Below are 27912 nucleotides of genomic sequence, written 5' to 3' on the forward strand. Positions count from 1 at the left end.
AAGTTAGGACTTTAACCGCGCCCAAAAGGGGACTCTAACCCCGAACCAAATGGGGACTTTAACCCTGAACCAAATGGGGAGCGTAACTCCGACCAAATGGGAACTCTAACCCCGACCAAATGGGGACTCTAACCCCGACCAAATGGGGACTCTAACCACAACCAAATGGGGACTCTGACCACGAACCAAATGGGGACTCTAACCCTGAACCAAATGGGGAAACTAAACCTGAACCAAATAGGGACTTAAACCCCGTCTAAATGGGGACTCTAACCCCAATGAAATGGGGACTTTAACCCTTACGAAATGGGCACTTTAAACCCGACCAAATGGCGACTCTAACCCCGAACCAAATAGGGACGTTAACCCCAACCAAATGGGGACTCTAACCTCAACGAAAATGAGGACTTTAACCCCGACCAAATGGGGACTTAAACTCCGAATCAAATGAGCACTCTAACCCTGGACAAATGGGGACTTTAAGCCCGACCAAATGGGGACACTAATCCCGAACCAAATGGGGACTTTAACCGCGCCCAAATGGGGACTCTAACCCCGAACCAAATGGGGACTCTAACCCCGACCAAATGGGGACTCTAACCCTGACCAAATGGGGACCTTAACCCCGAATCAAATGGGGACTCTAACCCCAAACCAAATGGGGACTCAGCAGTGCACTGGGAAAGAGAAGAGGTGAGCCACGGGCCGATGGAGAGGGCTCAGCCGGGGAGCCTGGGACATGGCGGGGCTGCTCTGGGGCCTCGGGACGTGCCCTTTGCAGCTGCCGTGCAGGGGGCTTATTGAGCTAGCGCCTGAGTGCCTCTGTCTTCCTAGCTCGGGCACAGAAGACAGCACCTGGGAGAAGGAGCTACCGGGCTGATGGACCGTGAGCTGCTGGACCTCCCGCTCGGGGTCAAGATGGCTGTGCTGCCCGGCTCCAAGCCTGTCTTCAGCAGGGCAAAGCTGGGGGAAAAGGTAAAGGAAGTGGAAAGGGGTAGAAAAGCTGCCTTCTTTTACGGGTGCCCATCATTCAGAGAAGTCCTTGTGGCCACCTGCTCTATGGCGGGAGCTGCAGCCCTTCAGTGCGACAGGGCTGGGGGGTGGAGGGAAGCTCCTGTCTCTGTGGTGCGCGAGGAGCTCGGAAGCGCGTTCGTCCCTGCTGCTCTCTCCTGCCCTGTTCATACTCCGGAACATCTCTCTTACAGCTTGAGCGGCCCTCACGCGATTTTGACCTGGGAGATCCCTACTGTTGCCTAATGCGCCCAGAGTACAACAGCCTGCGTGACCCGCACCTGCAGGCGTACCACAATCGCAAAGACAACATTGGGAGGCTGAAGAGAGCGGGTTACGTCACCAGTGATGGCGAAGCAGGTTTGGACGTCGTCGGGCTGATGAAAACGGTTCCCTCCGGGCGGGGTTCCCCGAGCGCAGAGCTCCCTCTGCGTGCAGAGGAGCAGCTCCCCTCCCGCTGGGTTGGGGCTGTTTTGGGGAAGGCAGTCTGCGTGGCTGGCGTGACAGCGCTTGGGTGATTTCTCCCCTCGTCTCTCCATAGGTGGTTTGCACTCTGAAGGAGTTCAACGAGTACAGGCAGTATCTGACCACACTCAGGCGGGGGGCAGGGCAGACGTTCAGGCGAGAAGAGGTAGGCAAAGCTGAGTGTCCGCGGACGCCTGTCAGCGGCACGGTGCCGCGGGCTGGGGCTTTACTTGCTGCGTCTCGGGGAGGCGGTCAGTGCAGAAGAGGTGAGGGCTGCGCCGGGGGGCCGGGCGTCGTGGCGGGGAAAGGACTACCCGGCTGGGAGCTGAGCTAGCGCAGGGTGCTGGGGCGGACACGGGCAGCAAGGTCATGTGCAAGCACACGCAGTCCTGAGGGAAGCCCTTCTCTTCTGGCCGCGTCGCGTGGCTGAAGCAGAGCGCTGGCCTGGGCCCGCGTGCAGCCTCAGCAGGCAGGGGCGTGAGCGCTTGTCCAGGCGGCAGCGAGCCACAACCTGGTGTCACCTTTCAGGAGAGGCTTCGGCAAGCCCTGGCCAAATGAAAGGATGACCCCAAAGTGCCGGGAGCGATCGACACTTCTTGCCTGTCAGGGCGGCTGCTGCAGCCTCAGAAACCATCTTGCCCACCTCCACCCGAGAGCATAATGTTCTCCCCGAAATCGGTGCGATGCAGAAGACTGAAAGCAGCTTTGGTCAGGGGCCAAACCTACTGCCAGCCTGAGTTGGGACAGGAAGGTGCCAAGCTGCCCAGCAGGGTCCGTAGTGATGCTGACTCCGAGGGGAAGCCAGACGTCGCTGCAAACAGCGTGTTCCACGCTGCGTTTGAACAACAAACTGCAAGAGAAGCCCAGGAGCTTGAAGAGGTGTCTGAGACCGTGGTGCAGGAAGTGTTGGAGAGGGTGGAGGCTCCTGGGGATCAGTCTGCCTGTGTTTTAAGGAGCGCTGCCCTGGGGACCAGAGGAAGATTGAGTGGCAGCGCTGGAAAAGCAGAGCTTTCAGAGTCTTCTCCTCCAGATCGCTGTCAGGAAACGGGCCTGGTGGCCAAAGAGTTTTTAGCAACCCTGTTGGAGAGCTTGGGGAAGCCTTTGTCCTCCAGCACCTCCGAAGCATCGGAGCCAGAGCCAGCAGCCAGGTGGAAGGAGCAGCCTGTTGCCGGAGGAGCCACGCGAGTGGGCAGATCCGAGGGGCAAGGTGAAAGATCAGCTTCCGACAGAACATCTTCACAGGCTTCCCTTGACAAATGGGGACTCTAACCCCGACCCAAATGGGGACTTTAACCCCAAACCAAAAGGGGATTCTAACCCTGAATCAAATGGGGACTCTAACCCCGACCAAATGGGGACTCTAACCCCAAACCAAATGGGGACTTTAACCCTGACCAAAGGGGGACTCTAACCCCGAACTACATTGGGACACTAATCCTGACCAAATGGGGACTTAACCCCGACGAAATGGGGGCTCTAACCCTGACTAAATGGCGACTTTAGCCCCGAACAAATGGGGACTCTAACCCCGAAGAAAATGAGGATTTTAACCCCGACCAAATGGGGACTTTAACTCCGAATAAAATTGGGACTCTAACCCCGACCAAATGGGGACTCTAACCCCAAACCAAATGGGGACTCAGCAGTGCACTTTGAAAGAGGAGAGGTGAGCCGCGGGCCAATGGAGAGGGCTCACCCGGGGAGCCTGGGACATGGCGGGGCTGCTCTGGGGCCTCGGGACGTGCCCTTTCTTGCAGCTGCCGTGCAGGGGGCTTATTGAGCTAGCGCCTGAGTGCCTCTGTCTTCCTAGCTCGGGCACAGAAGACAGCACCTGGGAGAAGGAGCTACCGGGCTGATGGACCGTGAGCTGCTGGACCTCCCGCTCGGGGTCAAGATGGCTGTGCTGCCCGGCTCCAAGCCTGTCTTCAGCAGGGCAAAGCTGGGGGAAAAGGTAAAGGAAGTGGAAAGGGGTAGAAAAGCTGCCTTCTTTTACGGGTGCCTGTCATTCAGAGAAGTCCATGTGGCCATGTGCTCTATGGCGGGAGCTGCAGCCCTTCAGTGCGACAGGGCTGGGGGTCGAGGGAAGCTCCTGGCTCTGTGGTGCTCCAGAGTAAGCAACCCCAGTTCCCTCAGCTGCTCCCCATAAGACTTGCTCTCTAAAATGTTGATGTTCCTGCTCATTGCAGGGGTGTTGGACTAGATGACCTTTAAAGGTCCCTTCCAACCGGAATTATTCTATGATTCTATGGAGATACGCTGACACAGGCAGTGCTGTTTTCCCTCTTCCTCAGCTCTGCCTTTTGCAAGCATCCTTTTGCTGGCTGAGGTCACATGTAGCAGAGAGCCATAGTGTTAAAGGGAATCAGCACATCTCCAGGTGACTGTATTCATGGTGGAGAGAGTGGGACGCCTCAGCTGCACTGCTACACACCACCAAGGGCTCCAGCCCACTGTGTTTAAGCCCATCTGCTACTCCTTTACCAACTCCCACAGGGAGAAGCCTCAGCTGGGCTGCTGCTGCTGTGGGGCTGCTGAAGCAAGGCACAGCCCCATCACCTGCAGGAGCCCATCCCACAGGGAGGGAGATGGGGGAGGACCTTAGCTCAGGGACTGGAGTTTAAATACCATGAGGTTGGTGCTTAACAAGGGGCAACCCCCATTGCTGCTCCAGCTGCCAGGAGCAATGGGGCAACTGTTCTCACCCATACTCCGCTGGGTACTGCGCTTCCAGCTTCCCACCATCTTTCTTCAGTGCTTACCCAGCCGTGTGCACTCTGCTGGATGTTTCCCCTACACCAGCTCCTTCCCTGGACAGAAGATTCCCTGCAGGTGTAGGACATAAACAGGACAGTCAGCTGCAACTCAGGCAAACTATCTAAACCCTTCTCTGCTGGGCAGTGCAAAGGAAGCAGAGCAAGCCGAGGGGCAGGGAGACAGACTGAAATGCTAAATGGCCATCAGCCCTGCCTTTGGTTGTAAAACAGTTTTGACTGAGTGCGCGGGGAGATTTCCTGCACTGCTCAGTTTCCTTTAAAAGCAGAGACTTTGCAAATGCCCTCCACCTCAGTTTTTTTTTTTTTCCCCGGATGAGGAAACTTGTCACGGGACAAGAGACTTACCTAACACTATGTCACAGGTAGGGCAAGGATAACCATGCTTCCCCCATCACTATCCAGTGCTCTGTCCTCTAACCCAAGCTTCCACCTTTGCCTCAACCCCAGCCAGCTGCTTTTGCCATAGCTTGCACTAACCAGCTGCAAAGCCTGGGCAGGCATACAACGCACCAGCCAAGACATATCACTCTTACCTGATACTAGGGACATTAACACAGAGAAATGAGATGGGAACAGAACATTCCTACAAGACACAACTTGAATTCGTGTTTATTTTATATATATATACCTTTGTATAGATTAAACGGGCTGGGATTTTATCATATACATTTTTTTGGTATAATACATGAGAAACAGGAACAGGAACATAGCAAATATAAATCGGTACATTCCTTGAGCAAACTCTTTGCCACACTGAGACTGAAAAATTGCATGCAATGGGGAGACAGAGAGAAGGGAAATCAATTTTATTTAAAAAAAAAAAGACAATCTAGGTACAACTGTCAACAGAGGAGCAGCACTATATATGGCAAACCTGTATAAATTAAAAGTAAATTCCACTCTGACATCTACTATGCTTTAAAGTGCAATGAAGCCTGATTTATTTACCTACAGAATACAGGAAAGTTTACCCCCTCTCCCCATTCCAATCTATCCCTAAAAAAAAAAAAAACCCCAAACAAAAAAAAAAAATTCTAAAGGATATACATTATCCACAGTCCTATGGAGATGCCTACATCTACTCAGTAGCACCAAGAATCTGATATGGGTGTAATTAAAATCAATTAAAACTCGGGAGCAATGGTAACATCTGTTTGCTGCTTCTGCAGACCTCCTGCCCTTTATTAGCTTCTTGGAGGAGAGGCGGCTCTCCCTGTGCTGAAGGTGAAGGCGACAGTGTCCTGTCCTCTCCAACACCGGCCGAACTGTTCTGGCAGTAGGCTACAAACGCGCACACGCACACGTACACAGCACAGTGAGAGCAGCTGAAGGGTACACGAAGGGGACAGGATGGGAAGCCAAGGCCCTGTGTGTGCACATGGGTGTCTGTACGTATGTGCACGTGTGGGGGTGTGTGTGTGGAGGGAGTGGGACTAATCTACACAGAGGTGAAGGGTTGTGCGAGTCCAACACACGCCACGAGCCTCTTTGATGACAGGGTGATGGGAAGGGGAGGGAGGGAGAGAAGCAGTCAGCACAGTCCCCCTCTTGTGAGCCCCTGGTTGTGGTGTCCTCCAAGGCTGGGGACCTGTGCACCACAGTTCATCTGTCTCCACCTCTCAGCAGGCCTCAGTAGCCAAACGTCTCCTGGGAAGCATAGACCATGTAGAGGAAGCCATCCTCGTCCTTCTCCTGTTCGTAGATCTCCGAGATGGGGGTAGACACACTCACCATGCTGTGCTGGTTCACCAGCAGGAAGAAAGCCTGGGTGGGATTCAGCTGCAAGCGACGCCTGTGGGGGCAAGGGTAGGAGGACCTGGGTCAACCCACCTGGGGTAGGCACTGTGACAGCAAGTTGTACCTCCCTCCAGCAATGCTGTTCACATGGGGCTAGACCTGCACGGCTAGGACCTCCTCCCACATGCTCGGGACATGGTGTCTACGAGCCCAGCTGAGCTGCTTGGGGCTCCAAGGCCTCCTGAGTCGGGACTCTGCAAAGCCCCTTTCTCCAAGCGCTGCTGCGAAGGGCAAAGCAGAGAGGCTTCTTCCACGTGAGCTGAAGGATAAAAGAAGGGGATTGGAGTCCCTCTCATCAGCTCATGGAGTGCCCCTATGAGGGAGAGGGTCACAGTCCTTCACCGGATGCTAAGAACCTGTCCCCCCTCGATGCCCCCCAAACAGTCTGTACCACAACACAAGGATGCTGTGGCTGTCATGTCCCCATGCCCACCCTCAGCAGCTGCCTCTGCCTCATCCTCACCCCACCGCTCTGTGTTCAGGGCCTGTGTGTCAAGGACAGGTTCACAGCATGCCAGCTGGGGCCACCCCACTCACCGGATTATTTTGACCAATTCACTCATGTTGACATGGTCTGGGACAAGGAACTTGGTCTTGTCCAGCACTGGCAGCTGTTTCTCCCCTTTATAGCGTTCAATGATGACCTGGGGAGAAAGTCAATGGTAGGGTTAGCCACAGCGTACACTGCCCCAAGCACCGGCCTCAAGGTCAAACACAAATCAAACTAGCACAAGTGGAAAAGTTGAGCTAAGGCCCCAGTTTGCTTCACCCTCCCAGGAAAACAAAAAAGGGATATGAGCAGTGACTATCAGGTTGGCTGCAGACAACTCTTCTGCAAAGAGTCATTTGTCTGCCTGAGACGTGGAGAGCATCCAAGATAAGTGAACTAAAGCACCAATTACTCTGGCTGGCTGAGAAACAGTCGGCATTAGTGGATTGATTTAGCTACCTCTCCCGACATGCAGGAGATCCGGAAGAGGAGTGAAGTGTATTTTAACATCACTTTCAGACTGACCGAAGCCACAGGATTTGCTGGCTTGAGCTAAGGACTGAACTCACGGTGCACAGCAAGAGACGTTTTCCTTCCCTTTTGTGCCACAACTCTGGGCTGCTGCCATTCAGCATCACCCTGCTTGCTCAGAAAGAGCTGCGGATATTCCCAAGGAAGCTGTTTTTAGAAATCACTGCGAAGCCACCCAAGGCATTCCTTCAGAAAGGAGGAGTTTGGATTTCGCCAGTCCCACTCCTCATGTTAACACTCAGACACACCGACTCCGAAAAGGATCAGAAACCTATGGCCACTTCTCCTGTGTGCCAACGGGAGCTGGTGCGGTGAGCTTCCAGGGCACTTCAGCACGGTGCCACCCGGGGACAGCCCAACCTGTCCTCCCCTGCAAGAGGTCTTGCTTGAGAAAGCTCTTACCACACCTACATTCTGAAATGGCTAAACAATGTTTTCTGTTTAGTTTTCCTGCTATTATAATGAATGAATTTCTTCTGTTAAGAAGTGTCTGCTGACAGCTACAATCGCTATTCTAAACCAGCCTGGAAATGTACTGTCTGTGTTCTAAGAAACAAGGTGGTAGGCAGTTAAAATAAGTAATGATATTACTTATAAAGCTCAATACGTTCCCATTACAGCGATACTCTGACTCTCACATCTCTCCAGTACCTAGTTGTTTTCTCCACAGAAAGACACTTGTATACGAATCAGTTCTCTCCGAGTTGAGACTGAACACTATTTTTCACTGTAAGGCAAGGAGTTCCCATAAATCATTTTCCTATGCCTTTTCCAAAAATATACGGGAGACTGCAAATGCCTTTGGACAGTGGAGGGATGGAACAGCATGCAGAGATCAGGATCCCCAGAAGATGGCTCTGTGGAGCCAAAAGGATCAGGCGAACCTCCGGGAACATCGATTTGCCTTTCCCTTCATCATTTGTTGACACACCAGCCTCTATCAGCAGCAGCAATGTAACTCCTGCTGCCTGTCTACACCAAAGCCACATCAGATACTCTGGCTGGGATGCTGCGGTGTCACCAGTGAGCTGGGAGAGTCTGATGAGTTCCCCAGACTGCAGGGCTTGTCTCAAGGCCCACCAGGACGGGCCAAGCTATGTTGCAGGCAGTTCCCAGATGAGGGAGGGGTGCGAGGCGCCTTGGTGAGAGCTCTCCATCTAAATACCCTCTGAAGAGCCCATCCTGGACAAAGCTCACACAAGGGGGACCCTGGAGCCTGAGGGCCGGACAAGCAGCATATGAAGGCCCCCATGAGTCCACCAATGTATTTTCACATTGGCCATGTCTCCTGATTCTGAACAAGAGTGCCAGAGAAAAAGACCAGGGAAAGCCAGGTATTGCTCCATTGGCCCCTTTTGCAAGATGGGGACCTGACGAAAGAACAATTTTCTGCAACAGACTAAATCATGCATCAGGATGCCCCTTACCAACCTGCTAACATCCCTTCCTCCCTCCAGGAGGAAGGCAGAGGAAAGACAAAGAAAAGCAGAACCATCCTACTGTATTTAATTTGAATCTTACTTGGACAGATGAGTATTTTGGCTAGAGGGAGATGAACAGTCTCAAGGGGCCGCACACTCACAACAGCCACATACAAGGATGCTGCTCCAGCCATTGGGAAACGCAGAGGCAACAGCGGGACCTCGAGTTTTTAACAGTAGTTTGCACAAAGGGGCAGCTACACAGCAACTGTTTGTCCATATACCTTTACGTGCAGAGAGGGCCCTGTACACCTGGGCTATGCCTCATTTCTCACATCTAGCAGGAACAGAGGCAGACATCTCTAATTACCAGCCAATTCCATCCCACAAAGAAAAGTGTCTCAATTAATCCAAGAATGGGCCGAGAAGGATGTCCTGGCTGTTAAAGCAGCAGCTGCCTTGTACCCTGAGCAGACAGAGGGCCTGTCATGTAGAACAGCTCCAAGGGTTTCTGTTTCCAGAACATGAGCTGCTATTTGGGTAACCCAGCTATGGGAACAGGTGGCCAATGGACAAAACGTTCTTGTCTAGCTTTGGAAGGAAATGCAGCATCAAATGCTAATATTACATCCCTGTGGCCACAGGGCTTGTATACAAAGCCACATCCCCTCCCGTATCCTCTTCCAAGCTGCTGCCTCAGGCCAGGGGGTTCCTCAGTGTAGGACACCTGCTCTTGTAGTGGGAACCCACCACAGATCTCACTGCAGAACCAACACAGGTGGGCACAGGTGGAAAGGCTTAGGGCAGAGCCTGGGGTCCCAGTCCCATCGCACAGGGGGATTGGGCAGCATTTATAAACTCAACCTTTGTTCTGGGGCCAGTCTGAAAAGGTGGAAAGGGATTTTGGTAGGGGATGGGGCCAGATCTGGCAGCCCGACAGAGGCAAGGCTGCCACTACTCCATGCCCCCAGGTCCAACCAGCAGCAAGGCTGAGAATGTATTCCCAGTAGGCGCACACACACAAAGCGTGTATGTAACACATACATACCTATATACATAGCCAGCCACAGAGATCAACACAGACATGCAGAGCACTCACACGAACACAGACAGCACCAACAGCCGCACCCTGTCCCCCTCTGGCTGAGCAGGGTGGAGGTCCTTTAGTGGGAATATATACAGTAACCCCCCTCGGTCCAAAAGGTTCTCTGGTGTTGATCCATCTTAAGTTGTGTCAGCCCTGGACACTGGGTCTGCAGCTCCCCGAACAACCCCCGCAGGAGCCCAGAGAAGGTTGTCCCTTCCTCCAAGTCTGTAATTTGGGTTCCTGTCCGCCATTGTGCCAGGGCAGGGCATTATTTGGGCTCCCTCACCTGCCATTGCCTCTCCGTGCTCCTCTGTGGGTGTGCAGATGAGCTTTTTATCACATAACCTGAGACCCCTCTGCATGGCCCAAACACTCCCTTAGCCTTCCCTATCAGCATGAGAGGTGGCTCTCCCCTCAGCCTCCCTCTGCAGCAGTGCAGCCTGTGACTCCCTAGGCCTTGCTGAATTTAGCATAACAGTACTTGGGGAAATGGTTTGCTCCCGTTGCTGCCCAGCACAAGCTGTTCCCCAGTGATTTTAGACTCTCCGAGGCTCACCAGAGCTGGCTTAAGGCTTGCAGCTGCTCCTCAACAGGCCCCAGAAAGCAAGCCTGGGGCTGACAGCAGGCGAGGGCAGGCGTAAGCTCGGTCTATCCTCTAACAGGGCAGAAGATGATTTCTAACGCATCTGCTGAGGCTGTGGATGGAGGTCCCAGCGAGAAGGCAGGACGCGCTCTGCTTGCTCTGACTGCCCGAGGAGGAGCCACCCCGCAGCTGCCTGCAAAGGGCAGCTGGAGGCTCCTTACCAGCAGAGCTAAGCGTGAGCAGCAGCTCATTGCCAACCATGCCCTTCTCAGCAAGAGCTGTGTGTTCCCGTGGTCAGCACTTTTTACCATGGAAGTGCAGCCAGCTTTGGGCAATGCAGAGACAGCAAAGGAGCTCCTGGCATGAGGTGGATAGGGAAACACCGGGGAGCCCCTAGCTCCTGCCTGTCTCCTTATTACACGTGCCAGTGAGGCGTCCTGAGATGTGATTTCCCTTCAAACACAAGCAGAGAACTCCACACCTCAGGCAGAGTCCAGGTTATCTACTGCTTTGTCTCTGGTGGGCTCAGACAGACACACCACCAGCTCTCTCCCCACGCAGTGCCCCCACATGTATGTGGCACAGCCCCTTCCTCAGCCTCCTGTGGAAGTACCCTCATGGAAACAGGAGAGAAATGCCTTTCCCTGGGCACAAAGCCAGGCCATGCACTCTGCAAATCCTCCTGGCCCTCTGTCAAAGCAAAAGGGGACTCACCCAAGGGCTCCGAGTGGAAACTGGAGATGCAAGAAGAGGGCAGCAGCTGCAGCACAGCTTGCTGTGATTTCTGCCAGCAATAAGGGTGTGACCTGGGCCATCTTCTCCCTAACTCCCCCTGGGCTGTGGGCTCAAACCCCTTTGCTAATTCCAAGTGCCTCTCCAGGGAAGCCAGTCACTTGGCAAACACAGCTCCCGCGTTTCACAGAAGACCAAGACCTTCCTACAGCCAGTTTGCCTGCACTGCACTGCTCAGACCCGCAGCTATCCCCCACACCATGCTCCGTTTTGCAGTACAAGGCTTTGCTCACAGCCCTAGCACGGAAGGCTGTGTACAGTGACTTGCAGGAACTTTGCTATGTAAAAGAGAAGAGACAGCATCAAACTTGATGTCAGGGTCTAATCAGGACCAGGCCTTTAGAGATACCAATGACACAAACACAGCTGGATGCCCCAAGGCCTTCAACACCCTTCTCTCCTCCTGATTCTTTTTACTGCTCCAGCAAAACTTGCAGCTAAACGTATCCTGCCCTGTCATGTCAGTCAGCCCAGGAAAGCAAAGCAGCTGAGCGTTTAGCCGAGTCCCTCACCCTCGCACAATGCGGGTGCTCAGGACACTATCAAGGACAATAAGGCACGGAACAAAGAGGTCACTGGAGCAGGTGTGGGAGGGCTCAGGTCTCTGCCATGGCTAAACCTCACCGCACACACACAACTCCCCAGACAACCACACCAGTGGCCAGGTCCTGATGGCACAAAAGCCTTCTCCCAGGGCACATGGTGTTTGACCCCAACACAAAGAGCACTCCAGCCATGGAAGCTCTCCCGCCATGTTTCAGTAATGCCGGTAAAATTCTGCATGTGGATGGAAAGCTCTGGCTCCTTCTGTTCATTTCCCAGGCAACATTTGCGTACAGGCACCTGATACATGCATGTGTGTATATTTTATGTACAACTTATTTCTAGCTTGTCCTTACTGCTAGAACCTTAAGGCATTGTAATTAGCTCTGCCACAACTCTGGAGAAATGCAGAGCCAGCCTAATGGCATGAAAACCATGTTAAAAGCAGTGGTCAATAAACACGTAGATGATAGGACATACTGCTATTCAGTGTGCTGCAAGGGGCAAGTCCTGCTCTGCTGAGCTAACAACATGTGGACACCACAGTGGTGGTGGAAGAGAAGAAAGAGAAAGAATTCTTTTTGCTAAAAGATGCTGTGCTAAAATCAAAAGAAGAGCGAGGCAGGAATGTGCCAAAAGCAGTTTGAGACATTAAGCCTTGAAGGCTAAATACTGAGAGATCGTATGCAATTTTAAGACAAGGCTGATGTTCATCCAACACTGAGAGTGAGCTGATCTAGGAACACATCCCGTTTTTTGGCCATACATGCTATGGTATTGCAAATACTAACTCAAGCAAGCCTTGAGTGTGTTATTTCTCCAAGTTCTGCATCTTCTCAGGAAAAGAAGCAAATACTCAGCTAGGATATCAAAAGCGCACTCACAGCCAAAGAGCGAGACAGCATATTAGGTCTGACATGGGCAGGAAGAACTGGAGGCAATTCACGGGAGTCTCACCTATGCATGTCAACATCAGGTGCTGGGAAAGCACAGAACGGGTGTGACTGTTTGGCTGTGGTACGAATTATCCTAACAGAGTCTCTTTGCTTTCAATACAGCGAAGATCATCTCACACATCTTTTTCTGGGCAGATGCAGAGAAATCCTTACGAGGTTATCCAGGAAAAGTCAGGTAGCTACTGCAACAACAACAACAAAAAGGCCATTTCAGAGTTTTCTCCTGCTGCAGTAGCTTGGAAGTAGATGAAATCAGTTCCTTGCCTCTAGGGCAGGCATGAAGCTTCAGAGAAAGACTGTATTTTGCACTGTTGAGAATGCGGTCTACTATCGAGCAGCTGGCATGCTGGAGGCTTATGGAGAGCGTCCTGTGTTGATTCGGGGGAGCAAAGTTTTGTAACCTCCGTGGTTGGCTGGGGGAGGCTGTCCAGCAGCACAGACGGGTCATGAGAACAAAGTCTAATGCAGAACAGCAAGAATGATCACTTACCGGGATTTTGTTTGGATGCTGCTCTCGGATCTGCTGTACTTCTTTACAACGATCCGCTGGAAAGAAAGAAGTAGAGAAACGAAGTTAGAAACATCTGGCTGTGCTAGTACAGACAAAAACGAGGTAACCAGGTAACGAGATTTGTGTGCAAGCCACAAACTGACAAAGAGGGACATTGCAAAAGAAATGTAAATTCTGTTCATCAGACCTTCTCTGAACATTTTGCAGCAGTGATATGGTCAGCCAGGTGTCAGCTTCAGTGATCAACCCTTCATGGCTTCCTACCACCCCAATCATCCCCCAAGGTAGGGACATGCTACCCTGCCCAGTAAAACTGGGCAACACACACGGAAACCAAATGACTTAAATGAGACCATAAGGATTACAAAACCGTATTCCTAAATCTACCTTAAGCAAATGCAGCTCATGACCATCAGTGCCAGGCAGCAGCACAGCTTTAGGGTCTCAGCTCTGGAAGCTCAAGCTCTTTGTGTCTCCTGCTGCTCTCCCAGAGATGATTCCCCAACTGGGGCTGGGTTTTAGCCTTTTCCTTTTGCCTGTTGCGCACTTCCAAGCGCTATCTGGCACACTACCTCCAAAAGAGATACACCTTGCCAAGGAGGACTCCTTCACTACCATAGATCTACATAGTAGCTACGACAGCTACTGGCCTCACAGAAAGTATTTCTAGACCTGTTGTGGAAACAGGAAAAAAAACTTAAGCAAGGAGATGACCCACGTACTAAAAGATTTTTTCTGCAGTTGTTCTCACACTTTCTAACCCATTTTCCTCCAGAGTTCATGTTTACTGACACACACAACAGGCAGCACATAAAAGCTTGTACACCCTTCAAGCTTACAGGAGAATTTCAATGCCCCCTCACTGCTTTACTAGAGGGCCCTCCACTTTCCACAATTCAAAGTAGCAGAAAGGAGGGGAAGAAGCCGTACCAGGGCCAGGTACGGCTCTGTGTGTGCTCTTTCTGGGACACCACAGACCTACGCTCCTCCTTGCATTACCATTACTCTGGGAGGTGCTTCACAGCCTACAACGGCCCATCTGAAGTGCCCAGGGGAAGCAGTTTCATGGATCACAGCAGGTAAGCCAGGGGGTGAAGGCCAACAACTAAGAACTGCCTAGAAATGCAAGATCTGGGCATCGCAGGATCTGTCATGGGGTCATCCTGCCACACACACAGAGTCGCCGGCGCAGTACCTACTTCAAGCCCGACTCCCCTTACCCGCTTCACCCAGCCCCAGTTTCTCACGACCCACCAGGATCACGTAGGGCAGGATAAGTGCATGTGTTTGAGTGTGCTTCCTCCCCACAAACATCGAGCATTTCTCCTCTAACCACTCAATAAAACCCTATTGCTTATAAATTGAATTTGGCTAGATACTACTCTGGGAAGAGACTGGAGTTTCTTTAGAGGCCACAAGACTACAAAATCACCGGATCACAGAAGCTTTTGAGCACCACTTCTGTCTCCTCCGAGAGGAAAATATCCCTCTGCTAGGAACTGCTAGACCTTTCTTCTGTAGGACTCCATAGGCTAGTAAGACAGAGCAAAATTATTTGGATGTAATGGAAAATTTGGGCATATTTGTTTTGGGTTTTGTGACTGAAGATGTAATTCCTCATGTTTCCTTTTCACCCTATCCAATGCTCCAGGGCATCCAGAGTTATCCTTGTGATACAGACCGTTTTTCCCTGAGGTCCCAATCAGCGAAGAGTCACGCAGAAGTCAGCACTGCACGTGACGCTGGTACAGCAATGCCTCTTCAGGGACACTGAAGGACACAGTGACAAGAAGCACCCAGCACCCAACTTGAGCAGCCAGCCAGAAGCACGTGCCCCTCTTCTGCAGAGCTCCGCTCCCACGTGTTCGTTGTGTACAAGCTTCTGCAGGACAGAGCATCTGAAAGGCTGGAGATCCAGAGCGTGAGTGGACAACACTTATCAGCGTAAGTACTTTAGGCAGCTTGACTGCAGTCAACTCAGACTCGCTGGGTATTAACAGAGCCTGCAGAAATCTGTGTGTCCTCATGGCTGGCTAGTTTTTCCAGCTTCAGTATCCACCCTATCCTGCATCTCTCTCCATACCTATGAGATGGCCATATGGATGAACTTCCTAGACATCATGCATTTCCCTGTAGGGTCACAGAACTGTTTGCACAGGCAGCCCCAACAATGCAGGTAATTATGAGAAGGGTCTGAGAAGCAATTTTCCAAAGGCAAATTTGCAGCCTTTGCATGTTATCATGGCTAGTAACGTAGATAATCTCAGAGCGTGCAACTAGTCTAGGCTGCATGTGCCAAAGGGCAGCCACAGCCACATGCCTGATGCCTCTTCTTGCTCTCTGGAAGCATCACCAACTCCAGCACAAGGCTGGCAGCCATCACCACCTTCGCTTCCACAGGGGAGCCAGAGGTGCCCTCTCCCATCACACTGAAAAAGATGCCACACAGAGAATAAAACGGTACATCATCTACCCAGCTACACATCAGTGTCTCAGGATTGCACCCCTGAAACCACAGTCCTTTGTCCCCCGAGGGGTGCATACTGCAGGTGCCTCGGACCGAGGCAGGCCAGGCTGCTGCTGCAGTACGTTTCTTCCAGGTCTTGCTGACTCCACGCCCAGCAGAAATTAAGGGCATAAGCCACCAGTGATAAAGCTCTCAGCTAGCCTCAACTCTGATGTACCATAGTGGCAGCTCCCCTGTCCCACTCTTTAAGACCTGCCATGTGCCCAGGACCTGATCCCTCTGGTCAGATGGGCCCAGGGCTTTTGCAGCCTTTCTAATCTCAGAGGACGCTGTGGGAGGTGGCCGATTCGCAGGTTACCACAATGCAACGACAGTAGGTGCTGCTTTGCTCCAGGGGCTGCTGGATCCCTTCAGCAGGTACGCGTGATTGCAACTACAAGCACCTAAAGCACTGCACTTCTTCTTCTGCCCAGGAGATGCCTATTTCAGAAACGTCATTCAGGAAGGCAGTTGGCAGCAACCCTACCTAAGCTGTTCAGGTGCCTGAAGATGCAGGCAGAAATTTCCAGGACATCTGAAGCTCTGCTAAGGAGCACACTCAGTCCCATCCTAGCCTTGGAGATCCAACCAAGCAGGCTTGGGAATCAGGAGAAGCTATAGAATCATAGAATCATTAAGGTTGGAAAAGACCTCTAAGATCATCAAGTCCAACCATCAACTCAACACCCCCATGCCCACTAAACCATGTCCCTAAGCGCCTCATCTACACGTCTTTTAAATACCTCCAGGGATTTACCCTGTACAAGGGTAATTTCTGTGTGCACAGTAGTTCAGGCACTAGAGATCTCCCGCAAGAAATAGGTGATGGTCACCCACACCCTCCTCAGCCTGGAGCAGGAGCTAGAGGTTGATCCTGTGCCTCATGAAAGCATCTTCAACATCACATAGCAAGGAACGACTATAAATACCACCTTTAATTTAATGTATATGTAGTATAATCTAAGTCACAGGATTAAAGAGAAAAGCGTTAAAGGGCACTTCAGAGAGACACCGAGGGAGATGCCAGCCTAGCACCCAAGCTCACACCACATAGGCACTGCAGACAGGTACGCTCCCTCCACCCTTTCACCAGCAGTGTCTGCACACTCACATTTCATACACCACAGGTCTGATTTTACAAGCCTTGTTCTTCTCCTGCAGCTCTCCCAAATTATAGCTGTGCTAACGGAGGTTAAAACTTTCCCCTTTTCTGCAGCACCCAGCTATAGTTAATCCTTAGCTTATATATAAAGTGAACCAGAACTGTTTACACAACCCAGTCCGTATCTACCTTTTTTTCTCCGGCCGTTCCTCGCTGCAAGGAGAAGCAAAACACCACACCTGATTTCAGCAGCTCAGAGACTCCAAGCAAGAGGGGATGAAGGGGCTGCAGCCAGCCGCTGTTTTGAAGGAGCTGAGCAAAGATTAATGAACTGCGCATAGAGGGAAGAGCACCTCTGCTCCCAGCTGCAGGCACCGCACATCTGCCACGAGGGAAGCCGGGCTTCTCCCCAGTGCCAGGATGTAAGAGCTCAAGGTGGCAGCAAGATAAAAAACGCACACTTCTTATTGGTTATTCCTACTAAAATTTCACTGCAAGGGCCTATTGAAAGACAGGAGTATTTTTGTAGTATTGCATATGCCAGGAAAATCGCCTATTTTTCCTCCAACTGCTGTTTCAACTGTTAAGTACCAACAGCAAAGCTTGCAAATTGCCCAAAACACCAGAATCTCAGCTGTTTTCTTGACTGAGGTCCTTCCCAAGCTGTTCTCCCAAAGATGTGGGCACACAACGTATCCCATGGCAATGCAGGATGAGATCGTTATGACAGTTAAGGAGAACTGTAGAAAATTTTAAGCCAGGCTTTCCAAGCATTAACCTTTTTTATCAGCAGTGCCCAGGAACCCCGGCTATGTAAGACAGGTCTCTGCTGTGCTGGGCGCTGTGCAGACGCAGGATGAAAGGACATCCCTGGATGCAAAAGAGCTTAATCAGACAAAAGATGCAGATGGTAGAACAGAAGGAAAACACATGGCAAGTTCTCCAACAGTGCAGTTGCGTAAGGGACAGCATTTTTCAGGAGACACTAGACAAACACTGGTCAGGCACCGGTGCTGCCCTGGGGCAGTGGATGGACTCTACGACCAGCCCTGCTGCCTGTGACCAAGAGGAACACTGTTAAGAAAACACAGTTAAGAAAAAACACCTCCTGGAAACGCCATCAGCATGCTACCAGGTCAACAGCTCCTGAGCTGAGCAAGAGCTGCATGTGGAAAGCAAAGCAGAGTAGAAATTCGGCCACGAGCTACTGCCTCTCCCTGTAGTCCTACGTCTCAGGGCTGCGGGCGCAGCTGCCCATGGCACGAAGAGAGCGTGCAGACATCCCTGCCACTTGCAGCAGGCTGCCAGCCCTGTGGCTTTCTCACTGCCATCCACAGGACACTCTGCTAGCCAGCTTGAGGGTGCATCTGCCTCAGATATGAAGCAGATGCAAAACCGAACATGTTTCTTCAAGAAGCTGCTGCGGTCAGTCCCAGGGCAGAGGGTTGCTAGAATGTGGTCCTCTTTCCAAGAGATTTTCTGTAAGGAGAGGAGGAATTGGATGGTTTGAAATCAGGGTATGTCTGGGATGAGCTGGCAACTGCTGAAGACACGTTGCTGAAGGCAAGTTATGCAGGTCATTCCTGATGAACATCAGTAAATATTTTTGTAATATCGCACCACCCTAAGGCCAGACACCTCTAACCACCAGGAAATACACCCCCGTGTATGTGTCATGGCTCACCCAACAGCTGACCTGACCTGTCCTTGCCCAATGCTGGAGATCTCGTTCTCAGGCCAGTGGCACTGCAGGAGCGGCAAGAGTGGACTCCCACATCCAGGAAAGGAGGGCAGAGCTTGCGAGGCCAGCCGTGCCCTGGGAAAGCTGTCCTCGCTACTAAGAAAGGGTTGCTGTCCCAGGCTACGTAGGACAGCAGTGTTGCAGAAACTTGACAGTGATTCTGATCATTGGTCTTCTGTCTGCAAAGCTGGGGGGCTTCGGACAGGATGAATGACTCGGGACCAAAACTACAGTGTTTTGAACTTATTGCCTGATAGAAAGTGTGCCTCTGCAGCATTGGTGTAGGTAGAGCCTGATGCTCCACTGGAAGGTATTACCAACATGAACATGGAGCAACTGATGATCTGTCTGCATCACTATCCATTTTGTTGTTACAGCTTCATTACAAGATGTGTGATGTCTGGAAGGATTTTTGAATGCCTAGCTCCTGGAGCTCTGTGACTGCAGAAGGATCTCAGCCCTCTTGTTCATTTGCATAAGTTCCCAATCTTCTGGCTCCCGAGTAGAGCTTGAAAATGGATTTTAAAAGACAAACAGGAACCACCTTCATTTTTTTTAGCAGTTTCAAATTTTAACTGAGTATGATTTTGAGCCTGCCTCCATGCAGGCCATGCAGGATGAGCACTGGACCTCCATCATTCAAAAAGCTTAAAACAGGGCTTCCAACTCAGTACACCTCCTAAGCATGAGGGGCAAATGGCCAATACCTTCTGTGCCATGTTTGGATGGCATACGGAGTACTTACATCAGAGTTCCAGATAAGGAACTGTTTTTTTTGCTCAACGTTTAATCACAGTTTCACTAGCCTTGGAGAAAGACAGCAAGTTCCCTCTGTATGAGCCGTCAGGATACTGTCCTCTGCAACGGCTTCCCTCTAGCTTTTCTTTGACCTTTTCTTCCGTCTTGACGACCTTCACAATTATAAGCCTCCAAGACAGCAGGAATGCACTTACATTTCTCAGAATTACTCAGGACGCTTCAAACTGCTCAAAGAAAGGACTGGCACTCTTGACAGAACTGTGTTTTAATGCAGCACACCACACGTGTGCATGGACAAAGAGACTTTGCTCAGCCTGGGTCATTGCTATTTGTGTACAGACATGCCTGGACATGCACAGATTTGCAGGGCTATTTGGGGAGACGTGCCAGACACAAGCGTCTTGAATTTATTCCTTCATTTTCTCTCGCAGCCTATTTTCAAACTGCCTTCTGAAGACAAAAGGCAGCAAACAACTGCATGACCACAGAGTCGGAGGTGTTTACACACCACAGGTTGACCGGAGAGCATGACACAAGCAGGGTGACACACCAGAAGACCTCCTGAGTGACTCTCCTGACCGTGATCCCCACTGGGACTGACCAAGGAAGGAACACAGAAGCCAAGGGAGATGACTTGTCTGTTGCTCATGGCTACTCGATGACAGGGGCAGCGAGAGTCTACCAGTCTTACAGCTCCTAGATTCATCAGTCTCCACCCTTCTGGCTCAAGGGGATATCTGAAGTTTTCGTAGTGAAGAAAGTATTAAGTAATGAACAAAGGTTTTATTATTCCTGGCTGCCACTCAGGACCTTTTGTTATATAAAAGAATAATAATAATAAAAAAAAATCAATATTTGTGGTCTACATGTCTAGCTGGCATTTGTTCTGGATGTTTGTTCAGTTCTTCTTGTACCAATATTTTCTTCAACGCTGATAATTAACCCGCACCAAATTACGTCACAGAATGTCCTCGGTAATTAATGCAACTAGACACAGGCAGCTAAGCATTGATTTCCCACAGCAGCCTCATTTCAAGGAATCCCACACAACTTAAAGCACAACTGCTAGAGCATGAATACTCCGAGCACAGAGCGTAAGGACAAGCTGACTCACTAACCAAACTCAGATCAAGATCAAGACACTTTTCCAAGCCACCAACAAAGCAAAACCATTATGACAAGCGCAGGATGGTGTGCGAGAAACAATTCATCCACTGTTGGTCTTTCAACTGGTACAAGCAAGGCTGGCTGACACTAGATAAATCTCCAGAGAAAGCAACGCTTCACTTTTCCCCAGAGCCAAGAGGAGAGGGAATTCAGCTCCACACACTGCCTTTATCTACCGCTGCCTTTCCTCTAAGGAGAAGTGCTTCCCAGAACTAAAGGCAGATCTCCCAGAGGACTGAACCTGGGATGGGAATACTCAGCCCAGAGAGGCTGAGGTCAAACCTCTATGTTTGTCACCTAGCCAGGGGCTCCAGCTGACCTACAGGACACACGCATACGTGTCTTACTGCGAAGAGCCTCCATTTCAGCAGGATGCTGGGGCACGAGGCCAGCTTACTTTCAGTTAGCTGACCAGCCTAGGTTTAAGGTCCGTGTCCGTAACCACACTGGTTACGCACTGCATTGAAAACAAAGCTTGAAGCCTGCTGGCAGCCTTGCAACAGCAGAGCAGCCAATTCAAAACAACCACTTCAAGAACAGTGGGAGGTGCGAGTGCTACCCAATGCTCCGAAGGACTGGCGTTCTTCACGGGAAGTGCAACAATGTCCTCAGGCTGCCGCACACCCTCGCTACAGCCAGGACACCCTGTTCCTTTGATACAGATCACAGCTTTGTTCTGGGAATTGTTTTGGACTCCTACAATGGATCCAACGACACAGAAGACAGCCGCCTCAGCATCTACAGTCGGGTTCAGCACATGAAAGCAGAGGGTTACTGTCAGATTTTACCCCCACGCACCCAGACCAAAGATGCTCTGCTGCAGACGTGCCAAGGACCGGTCCAGGTCACAGAGCATCGCCCTCTCGCCACTAATGGCACATCAGATCATGGGAGAAGTCAGCACTCAGTGCCCTCAACACACCTTGGCTCAAACCCCTGGCATTCCCAGCCAGTCCCTTTTTCAAGTCCTCAACAATGATGAACAGAAATCAGGATAGACCCAAGACAAAGCAGATGAACAAGTAGAAAAAATTAATGGAAACACAATTCTTAAAAATACAAGAAGGGGGAAAACATGCATTGAGGAAAGCAGAATCTTCAGCAAGGGGTGGCAGACCAAGACCTAAGCAAGCCACTTGCCGAGAAACTGGAGCCTGGGTGCCTTTTGTAAACAGTCATATTCCTGACTCTGCCTTTTCTCTGGTGTTTTTGGAACCGTTCCACTTCTATAAAGTTTTGAAGCCTTAAAAATTAAGCCGTTCTGAGGGTACAGTGTTGCTGGTGATGTTTTCCATCAGCCCTCTCCAACTGCATTGTAAACAATCACTTCCTGCTCCTGTTGGGTAATGATTCGAAGACAAAAACAAGCTGTATTTACTTTCTCCAACCGAGCAATTCCAGCCCTGACCCAAAGCAACTGCGTGGGCTGCCAGGCCTCCTCCTCCTTCCCCTCCTCCTGGCTGAGCTCTGCAGACCAGTCAGCTGAGAGAGCAAAAGGGCAGAGGAAAGTACACAGAAACAAGGAGCACTTGCAGTTGCCGGCACCAAACTCGCTCACCCCCCCTTGCCCTCCTGGGCTATTTTAATCCTCCTTTCTTTCAACTACTCTGAGCCTCGGATTTTGTTTTCCTTCTGGCTCATACAAAGTCTGAGCAATCTGCAAAGGCAAACCAGACTCCTCCTGACCATAATAAGCTGATTCTCACCAGTTTAACAGTAGGTAGTTACTAAGGGTTTGATTTAGGACTTTACTGCTTTTAATTTGTCGCTTAGGAGAACACAGCAGGGTCCCAAGGAGGTGTCCCAGGGCACCCAGGCTTCGTTTTATTCCTGTTTGTGCACATTCACTCGGCTCGCTCGCTGTGGCAGGAGAAGGCTGTGTAAGCATTCAAGGCCGGAAGGGTTGTGCCAGTAAATTACCAAATATTTACAGTTTCCAAGAGAGCAGCGAGGGGTTGGAGCAGTTCAGTAGGAAAAAGCTCCAATTTTAAAACTCACGTAGGAAACGCCCTCACCTGCGTTTGGACAGCATCTGACACAAAATGAGGCCTTGTTTGGCATAAATACACTGATTTCAGCATTATTAAGGCAGTAAAGCTCAACCGATACCCCCCTCGGGATGTAACCTGCCAGAAACACGCACCTTTCCCCACACCAGCTGGCAAAGGTCAAGAGAAACAGCAGTTGATGTTTCATCTGATTTCACTATCAGGTCTGGCGATCAAATCTGGTACCTTCCGTGGTAACCTCCTTGTCACTTGAGTTCTCCCACCATGTACATTTAACGAAGGGATGGGTGTGATGTGAGCATTAACTCTTCTGGGTCTCAAGAACAATTAGAGAGGGTGTATCAAATTCCTGGAACAACTACTCTAATGCTAATGAGACGGGGAGCATGGAAAGTAATTGTCCTCTGACAGTCAAAAGACTGGACCCAGGGCAAGAGTGAAACAAGAACATCTACCTCTTGAGTACTACCTTGCCCTGTAGACTTCAGAGACCCTTGTAGTCATCACCCCGCCCCAGTCACCCCAGTTCCTCGGATGGATGCACAGACATGACACGGGGGCTGATGGCTCCGCAAACACCGCACGCGGGTTTCCTGCGCTCAACGACAGCAGTTGCTCACTCCGGACAAGTCTGTTATTCTGTGCTTTATCAAAAATGGAGGCTTATTGAGCAAGCATCTCCCCTGCCAAGGGATAACGGCCGAAGCTGATGTCAGGTACGCATGTGAATTTCTGGTGAAGAGTAACGCCATTCGGAGGGGGGGCATCGGACCGGCGTGTGTCCGGGAGCCCCCCCGCACCGCCGGCGCAGGGCTCGGGCACGTACGCGGGGGAGGCTCCGAACGCCTCCCAGCCCGGGGGGCCGCGACCCGTCCTCCAGCTGCAGCGCCCGCCCCCCCGGTGCGGCCCCCGGGGCTGCTGTCCGCGCCGCTCGGCCGGAGACCCGCGGCCCGGTGCGGCCCGGTGCGGCCCGGTGCGGCCCGGTGCGGCCCGGTGCGGCCCGGTGCGGCCCGGTGCGGCCCGGTGCGGGGGTCGGCGCCCCGCCGCGCTGCCGGCCGGGATGACATCACCGCGCGTGGCTGCGGCACCGCCGCCCCCCGCCCCCCATCCCGCGGCCCGGCTTCGCACGGCGGAGCCCGACGGCGGCCGAGCCCCCGGCCGCTCCGCGGCGGGTGGGGGGTGGCCCCGAAGGTCAGCACGCTGGGAGGGCGCGGGGACCCCCCACCCCCGCCCGGCTCACCGAAGGTGCGGCGCTGCTTGAAGGGCCGGTCCGAGGGCATGGCGGCCGGGGGGCGGCGGGCCGGGCCGGGGCGCGGGTGCCGGCGGGCGGCTCCGTCTGGCGGCGCGGCCTGCGCTGGGGCTGCGGCGGAGCGGGCCGGTGACGTCACCGCGGCACGCCCGGCAGGGGCGGGGCCTGCCCCGCGGGGGTGTGGCCGCCCCGCCCGCAGCCCCGCCCCGCGCTGCCGTGCCAGCGGGAGGGCGGTGAGAGGCGGGAAGCGCGCGCGCGCCGCTGCACCCCGCGGGCGGGTCCCTGCGGGACCGCCCCGGCTCCAGCGCGACAGGGGCGTCGGTCAGCACGGAGCCGCCGCGCTGACCCGCGGTGCGGCAACCACAGGGAGGCGGTGGCGGCGTCGGGAAGGTCGTTTCCAGCCACCGCCGAAGGCAGCGATGGAGCGCGGCTACTCACCAGCAGACATCATGGTTCGTTCAGGGGCTGGCCCCGCGGAGCAGCAGCTCTGCTTCGGGCAGGGGAGGGCGAGGGCGGCCTTGTTCGACGACAGCTCCCGGGCGGGGGTTTCCAGAGGTGCGCGAAGGGCAGAGGTGGCAGCGACCCCAGCGCACAGCGGCTTCGTCTGGCGGTCTCGGCTCCCGAGCGTTCCCGCGGGCTCCGGTCGGGAAACACCGACGCTGCGCGGCTGGCGGAGGGGCAGCATCCACGCGGGGACGGCTGCTCGGAGAGTTCAGACCACGGGTGTATCTGTGAGCTCCGGCAGGCAGCAGACCTGGACATAAACTAATGTCGCCGAGATAATCGGGTATTTGCAGTTCCCACGGCTACCTCTGTCGTTTCTCAACTAACGAGTCTGTTGTTTTCCCTGCTGCATTCAGAGCCACGTCTATGCTGAATATTCTAAAGACCGCAGGGTGACTACAAACAGGGCAGGCTATTTCTGGAGCTACTGTAAATGAATCAAAAAACAACTGCAAACAGAATGGCAACGTTTCACGAAGAACCATATTTAACACTCCTCCTCAAGGTATGCCGCAACAAAAGCTGCGTTCTGCCGAAGCAATGTTTCATTGTTCACAGTGAATTGGCATGAAACAGGAGTGAACACAAAATGTTAAAGGATTAAGTACAACGTTGGTCAAAAAAAGGCATGAAAGACGCATCTATTAAAAAACCGCTCCAATTATTAAAAGTGTCACCAATTAAAAGAAAAATATATTTAACTACAGTCAAGCAAATTCTTTTCTCCTCATAGAGTTTACCCAAGAAAGGAAACCATTACTTTCATGGCTAACGTAATGGATTTTCCTTGACCAAGCAGTAGCAGTAGCTAATTAAACACATACTGGTAAGGAAGTATAAACTCTTCAGATTCACTTTTGTAATTAAGATACAGGTAGAGGCATTCATTTCCAATATAGGTCCTTTTAATCAGAAAATACATAAGGGAAAGCAGTAATGTTGAATTAGACATGGCCAGCTGATTAACTTTCCAGACTGCATCCTCAGGCAAAGGACTTATTACTATTGTTATAAAGTGTTAACCCCTTTTTGATGAGAGACATGAGAAACTCTTTCTAATTTAGTGATTTGATCCCTGATTTTATCCATGCAGACTTCGTTGCAGGACTGGGGCCATAATTCCATGGAAGATTATTCATACACCCGGGGTGGGAGAAAAGACACCAGTTCATGGAAGCTCTGGAGCTTCTCAGCATGTTAATGTACTTACAAAAATGGGACACGGATCAAGGAAGTTTTACTTCTAATACGGCAGAGTATGATTTATACACTTCTTCCTTCAGCCCTCAGCCTTCCTGAAAAATCTTGCACACACTAATACCTCTCTTGCCTGCTGTTACTGATGTCATTAGCAAAACTCCTTATTTAAGGAGGTGCACTTCAGGTCCAAAAAACCCCGGATCAGTCAAAGGTTTAAAGAAGATAGAAGCTGTCCTGACATGACCTAGGACCAACAACAAGCTTTAGGCATGCCAGCATTCCTACAGGGGAAACACCACTGACAATAAGCACCCCTGGATGCTTGCGAAACCACGCTAGCGGAGGGAAGTCCCCCCCGTCATGCTGGTAAAGGAAGTGTATTGTCCACAGAAATCGTGTTGATGCTCAGGCTTCTGCTGACACGGCAGAAGTGTTTGTCAGAGCTCACTGCCTCTGCACACCCCAGCTGCCACAGCTTTTCCTACAGATTATACTGGTTCAAGGAGCTGCTCTAGCTCTACTAACACAAGGCCAGCCTATATTGGTGTAACCATCTATGCCAGACTTCCATCCCCCATAGATGTAGCTATACATAACAGAAGTGTTAAGACAAGATCAAACATAAATGTCCCGTACGTGAAGGGGAGCGCTGCACAATCGGAGCTCAGCCACCTCAGGCAGATAAAGAGTTGCTTGGGAGGGCGCTGGAGCAGCTTAAAAGAGCTGCTCTAAGATCCACAGAAGAGGAGTTTCTACAAGCTTAGTTTTTGCAGTATTAATATGTTATCACCTCCATTCCTCTGCCAGAGCCTTATCTCAGGGCAGAGTCAGCACAAGAGAGCACGTCCTTGGGCCTCAAGTGCTGCTGTTCGCAGCCCAGAGCCATACCTCAAACTTCCTTTCATTAGCTTGTTAATGCATTAGGGTTTGTTTTCCACATCTCAGCAGCAGATGCCTTCTCTGCCTTCAGAGTGGGATCCATCAAAACTGTTTTCTCCAAGACAGCAAATTAGGCCAGTCTCCAACCACAACACAAAGCAGCTCTATGGCACAAATCGCAAAGATTATTCCAGCCCTCCTTTGAACCACCTTGTCATGCTTTCTGGCTAGAAAAAAAGACTAGAACCATAATGCTTAGTTTTCTGTTCTTCCTCAATTTGACAGTAATTTTACCATACGAATAACTAGGCCCAGATTCAGCAAACACAGGACAAGAAGAACTTCATCCCATCTCTTTCTTGACCCTCTTGAAGGTAACTTAGGAAAAGTGAAATCCTCCCCTAACTTGCATACAGAGGAATTGCTTCCGGTCAGATCTCTGTGACTTTCTGATGCTCCTGATCCAAACAAGACACTTTTTCTCCCTAGTAAGTATCTAAATGGAAGTTGTTGTTCTTCAGCTTCATCCACCCCTTCCCCTTTTTAAAAAAAAATTTGAATTAACTTTGAATGCTAGTGTAAAGGTAGCACTAGCATGGCCTAAGTAAGGCCCTGCCCTGACCAGATGGATTTGACAAGCTCCTCCAGACTCCAAACCAGCTTCTTCAAGACTTGAGTATATTTCAAACCAGACTAACAGTCCTTGAAAAAACCAAACAAAAACCCCCCAAACCAACCCCCAAGCCCTCTCCAAAACCCCAATCAATCAGCATATAGCAGGAACTCAGTAATTTCACCGCAAGTTTATGGTCTCAACACAATGCAGAAAATGGGCATGATCTTTGTTTTGCAATAGGGTTATTTATTACAGCTTGTTTAAAAAACCCCAAAAAACTCAACACTCTGTCCCAATCTCAGATACGACACAAAACCACTGGTAGGACAGCTATCCTTAAAGGAAGTGTCCAAAAGAACGCAGGACACTGAAGAAATTCTTCACTGTTCAAGAGAGTAGCACTGCCACCTACTAGGGAAAGCCAAAATACATAAGCAGGTCACCACCTCCCAGGAAACATTTCTCTGGCTATGAACAACAAAAGAAAAGAGAACTGAAGTCACATTTTTCTTCTGCCTTGCCTCACTATTCAACTATCCAGAGACTTCAGCTTGCTAGAGATCATTTTTTTGGAGACAGCGTTCAATTAAATTATGACAGATCACATGCAGTATACATACAGCTGCTGTGTATCAGGAACTACTCCAAATGCAGAGCATGATTGCAGATCCTATTCATTGGTTTGATGGCATGGCTTAAACCAAGATTCAGTAATAAAAGGGGCAGTGAATACATGCTATGTGAGTTATCTGTCAGTTTTCTATGATGACGAGATGGATGTTTATGTCAGTCACTTCTTGGCACAAAATGTGATCTCAGGGCTACGCCAATTTAGTGTGCTCAGACATATGCTGATGGGAGAAACAGTTCATAAACTGAGTCACGATGACAGCTGAGATACCCAAAACACTGTAAAGCACCCTCACCCAGATGCTGCAGGACTGACCACTTTACAGATCTCAAAAAGCATTTCTGACCTTCATGGTCTTAAACACTACCTAAAAAATTAGACACAGTCTATAAATTAATGCCCAAGCCTGAGAACACACAGAAAACAAAGGCTGAACATACAGGTTATCTTAGCTGTTTGAGTCACCACATACCCACCCCATCACTTTGTGCCCTGAAATCCAGAAAAGGGTCCAAGCCAACACCGACATTTTTAGTAAAGACTCCAAAACTGCACTGCAGCCAATTGCCTGGAATACCCTCTAACCTG

At 51.2% G+C, this 27912-nt stretch overlaps 1 protein-coding gene across 3 annotated transcripts; it reads right to left on the minus strand.

The window, feature by feature from the left end:
- Nucleotides 1–4834: 4834 nt before the first annotated feature.
- On the minus strand, nt 4835–27821 carry MAP1LC3A (microtubule associated protein 1 light chain 3 alpha). 3 transcript variants are annotated; one of them, XM_075166272.1, is made up of 4 exons: nt 23933–24313; nt 12941–12996; nt 6585–6691; nt 4835–6042 (listed from the first exon to the last, which is right to left on the minus strand). In XM_075166272.1, the coding sequence occupies exons 1-4, from the start codon at nt 24177–24179 to the stop codon at nt 5880–5882; spliced, it is 573 nt and encodes a 190-aa protein (XP_075022373.1). In that variant the 5' UTR covers nt 24180–24313; the 3' UTR covers nt 4835–5879. The 3 variants fall into 3 exon arrangements, 2 of the variants coding, with proteins under 2 accessions (XP_075022373.1, XP_075022374.1); XM_075166273.1 differs by lacking the exon at nt 23933–24313 and adding an exon at nt 23486–23607; XR_012676236.1 differs by lacking the exon at nt 4835–6042 and adding an exon at nt 12452–12632 and having other exon boundaries at nt 23933–27821.
- Nucleotides 27822–27912: the final 91 nt, after the last annotated feature.

This window comes from Calonectris borealis, chromosome 17, assembly GCF_964195595.1.
Source record: "Calonectris borealis chromosome 17, bCalBor7.hap1.2, whole genome shotgun sequence".
Taxonomy (NCBI): domain Eukaryota; kingdom Metazoa; phylum Chordata; class Aves; order Procellariiformes; family Procellariidae; genus Calonectris; species Calonectris borealis.

What these genes read in the sequence shown, in the direction of transcription:
- MAP1LC3A (XM_075166272.1), bottom strand. Translation starts at nt 24,179, where the DNA reads ATGCTGCCCCTCCGCCAGCCGCGCAGCGTCGGTGTTTCCCGACCGGAG. An exon ending in ACGAACCATGATGTCTGCTG is followed by an intron (nt 12,997 to 23,932) that starts GTGAGTAGCCGC and finishes CTTTCTTTCCAG; the next exon opens with CGGATCGTTGTAAAGAAGTA. An exon ending in GAATTGGTCAAAATAATCCG is followed by an intron (nt 6,043 to 6,584) that starts GTGAGTGGGGTG and finishes TTGCCCCCACAG; the next exon opens with GCGTCGCTTGCAGCTGAATC.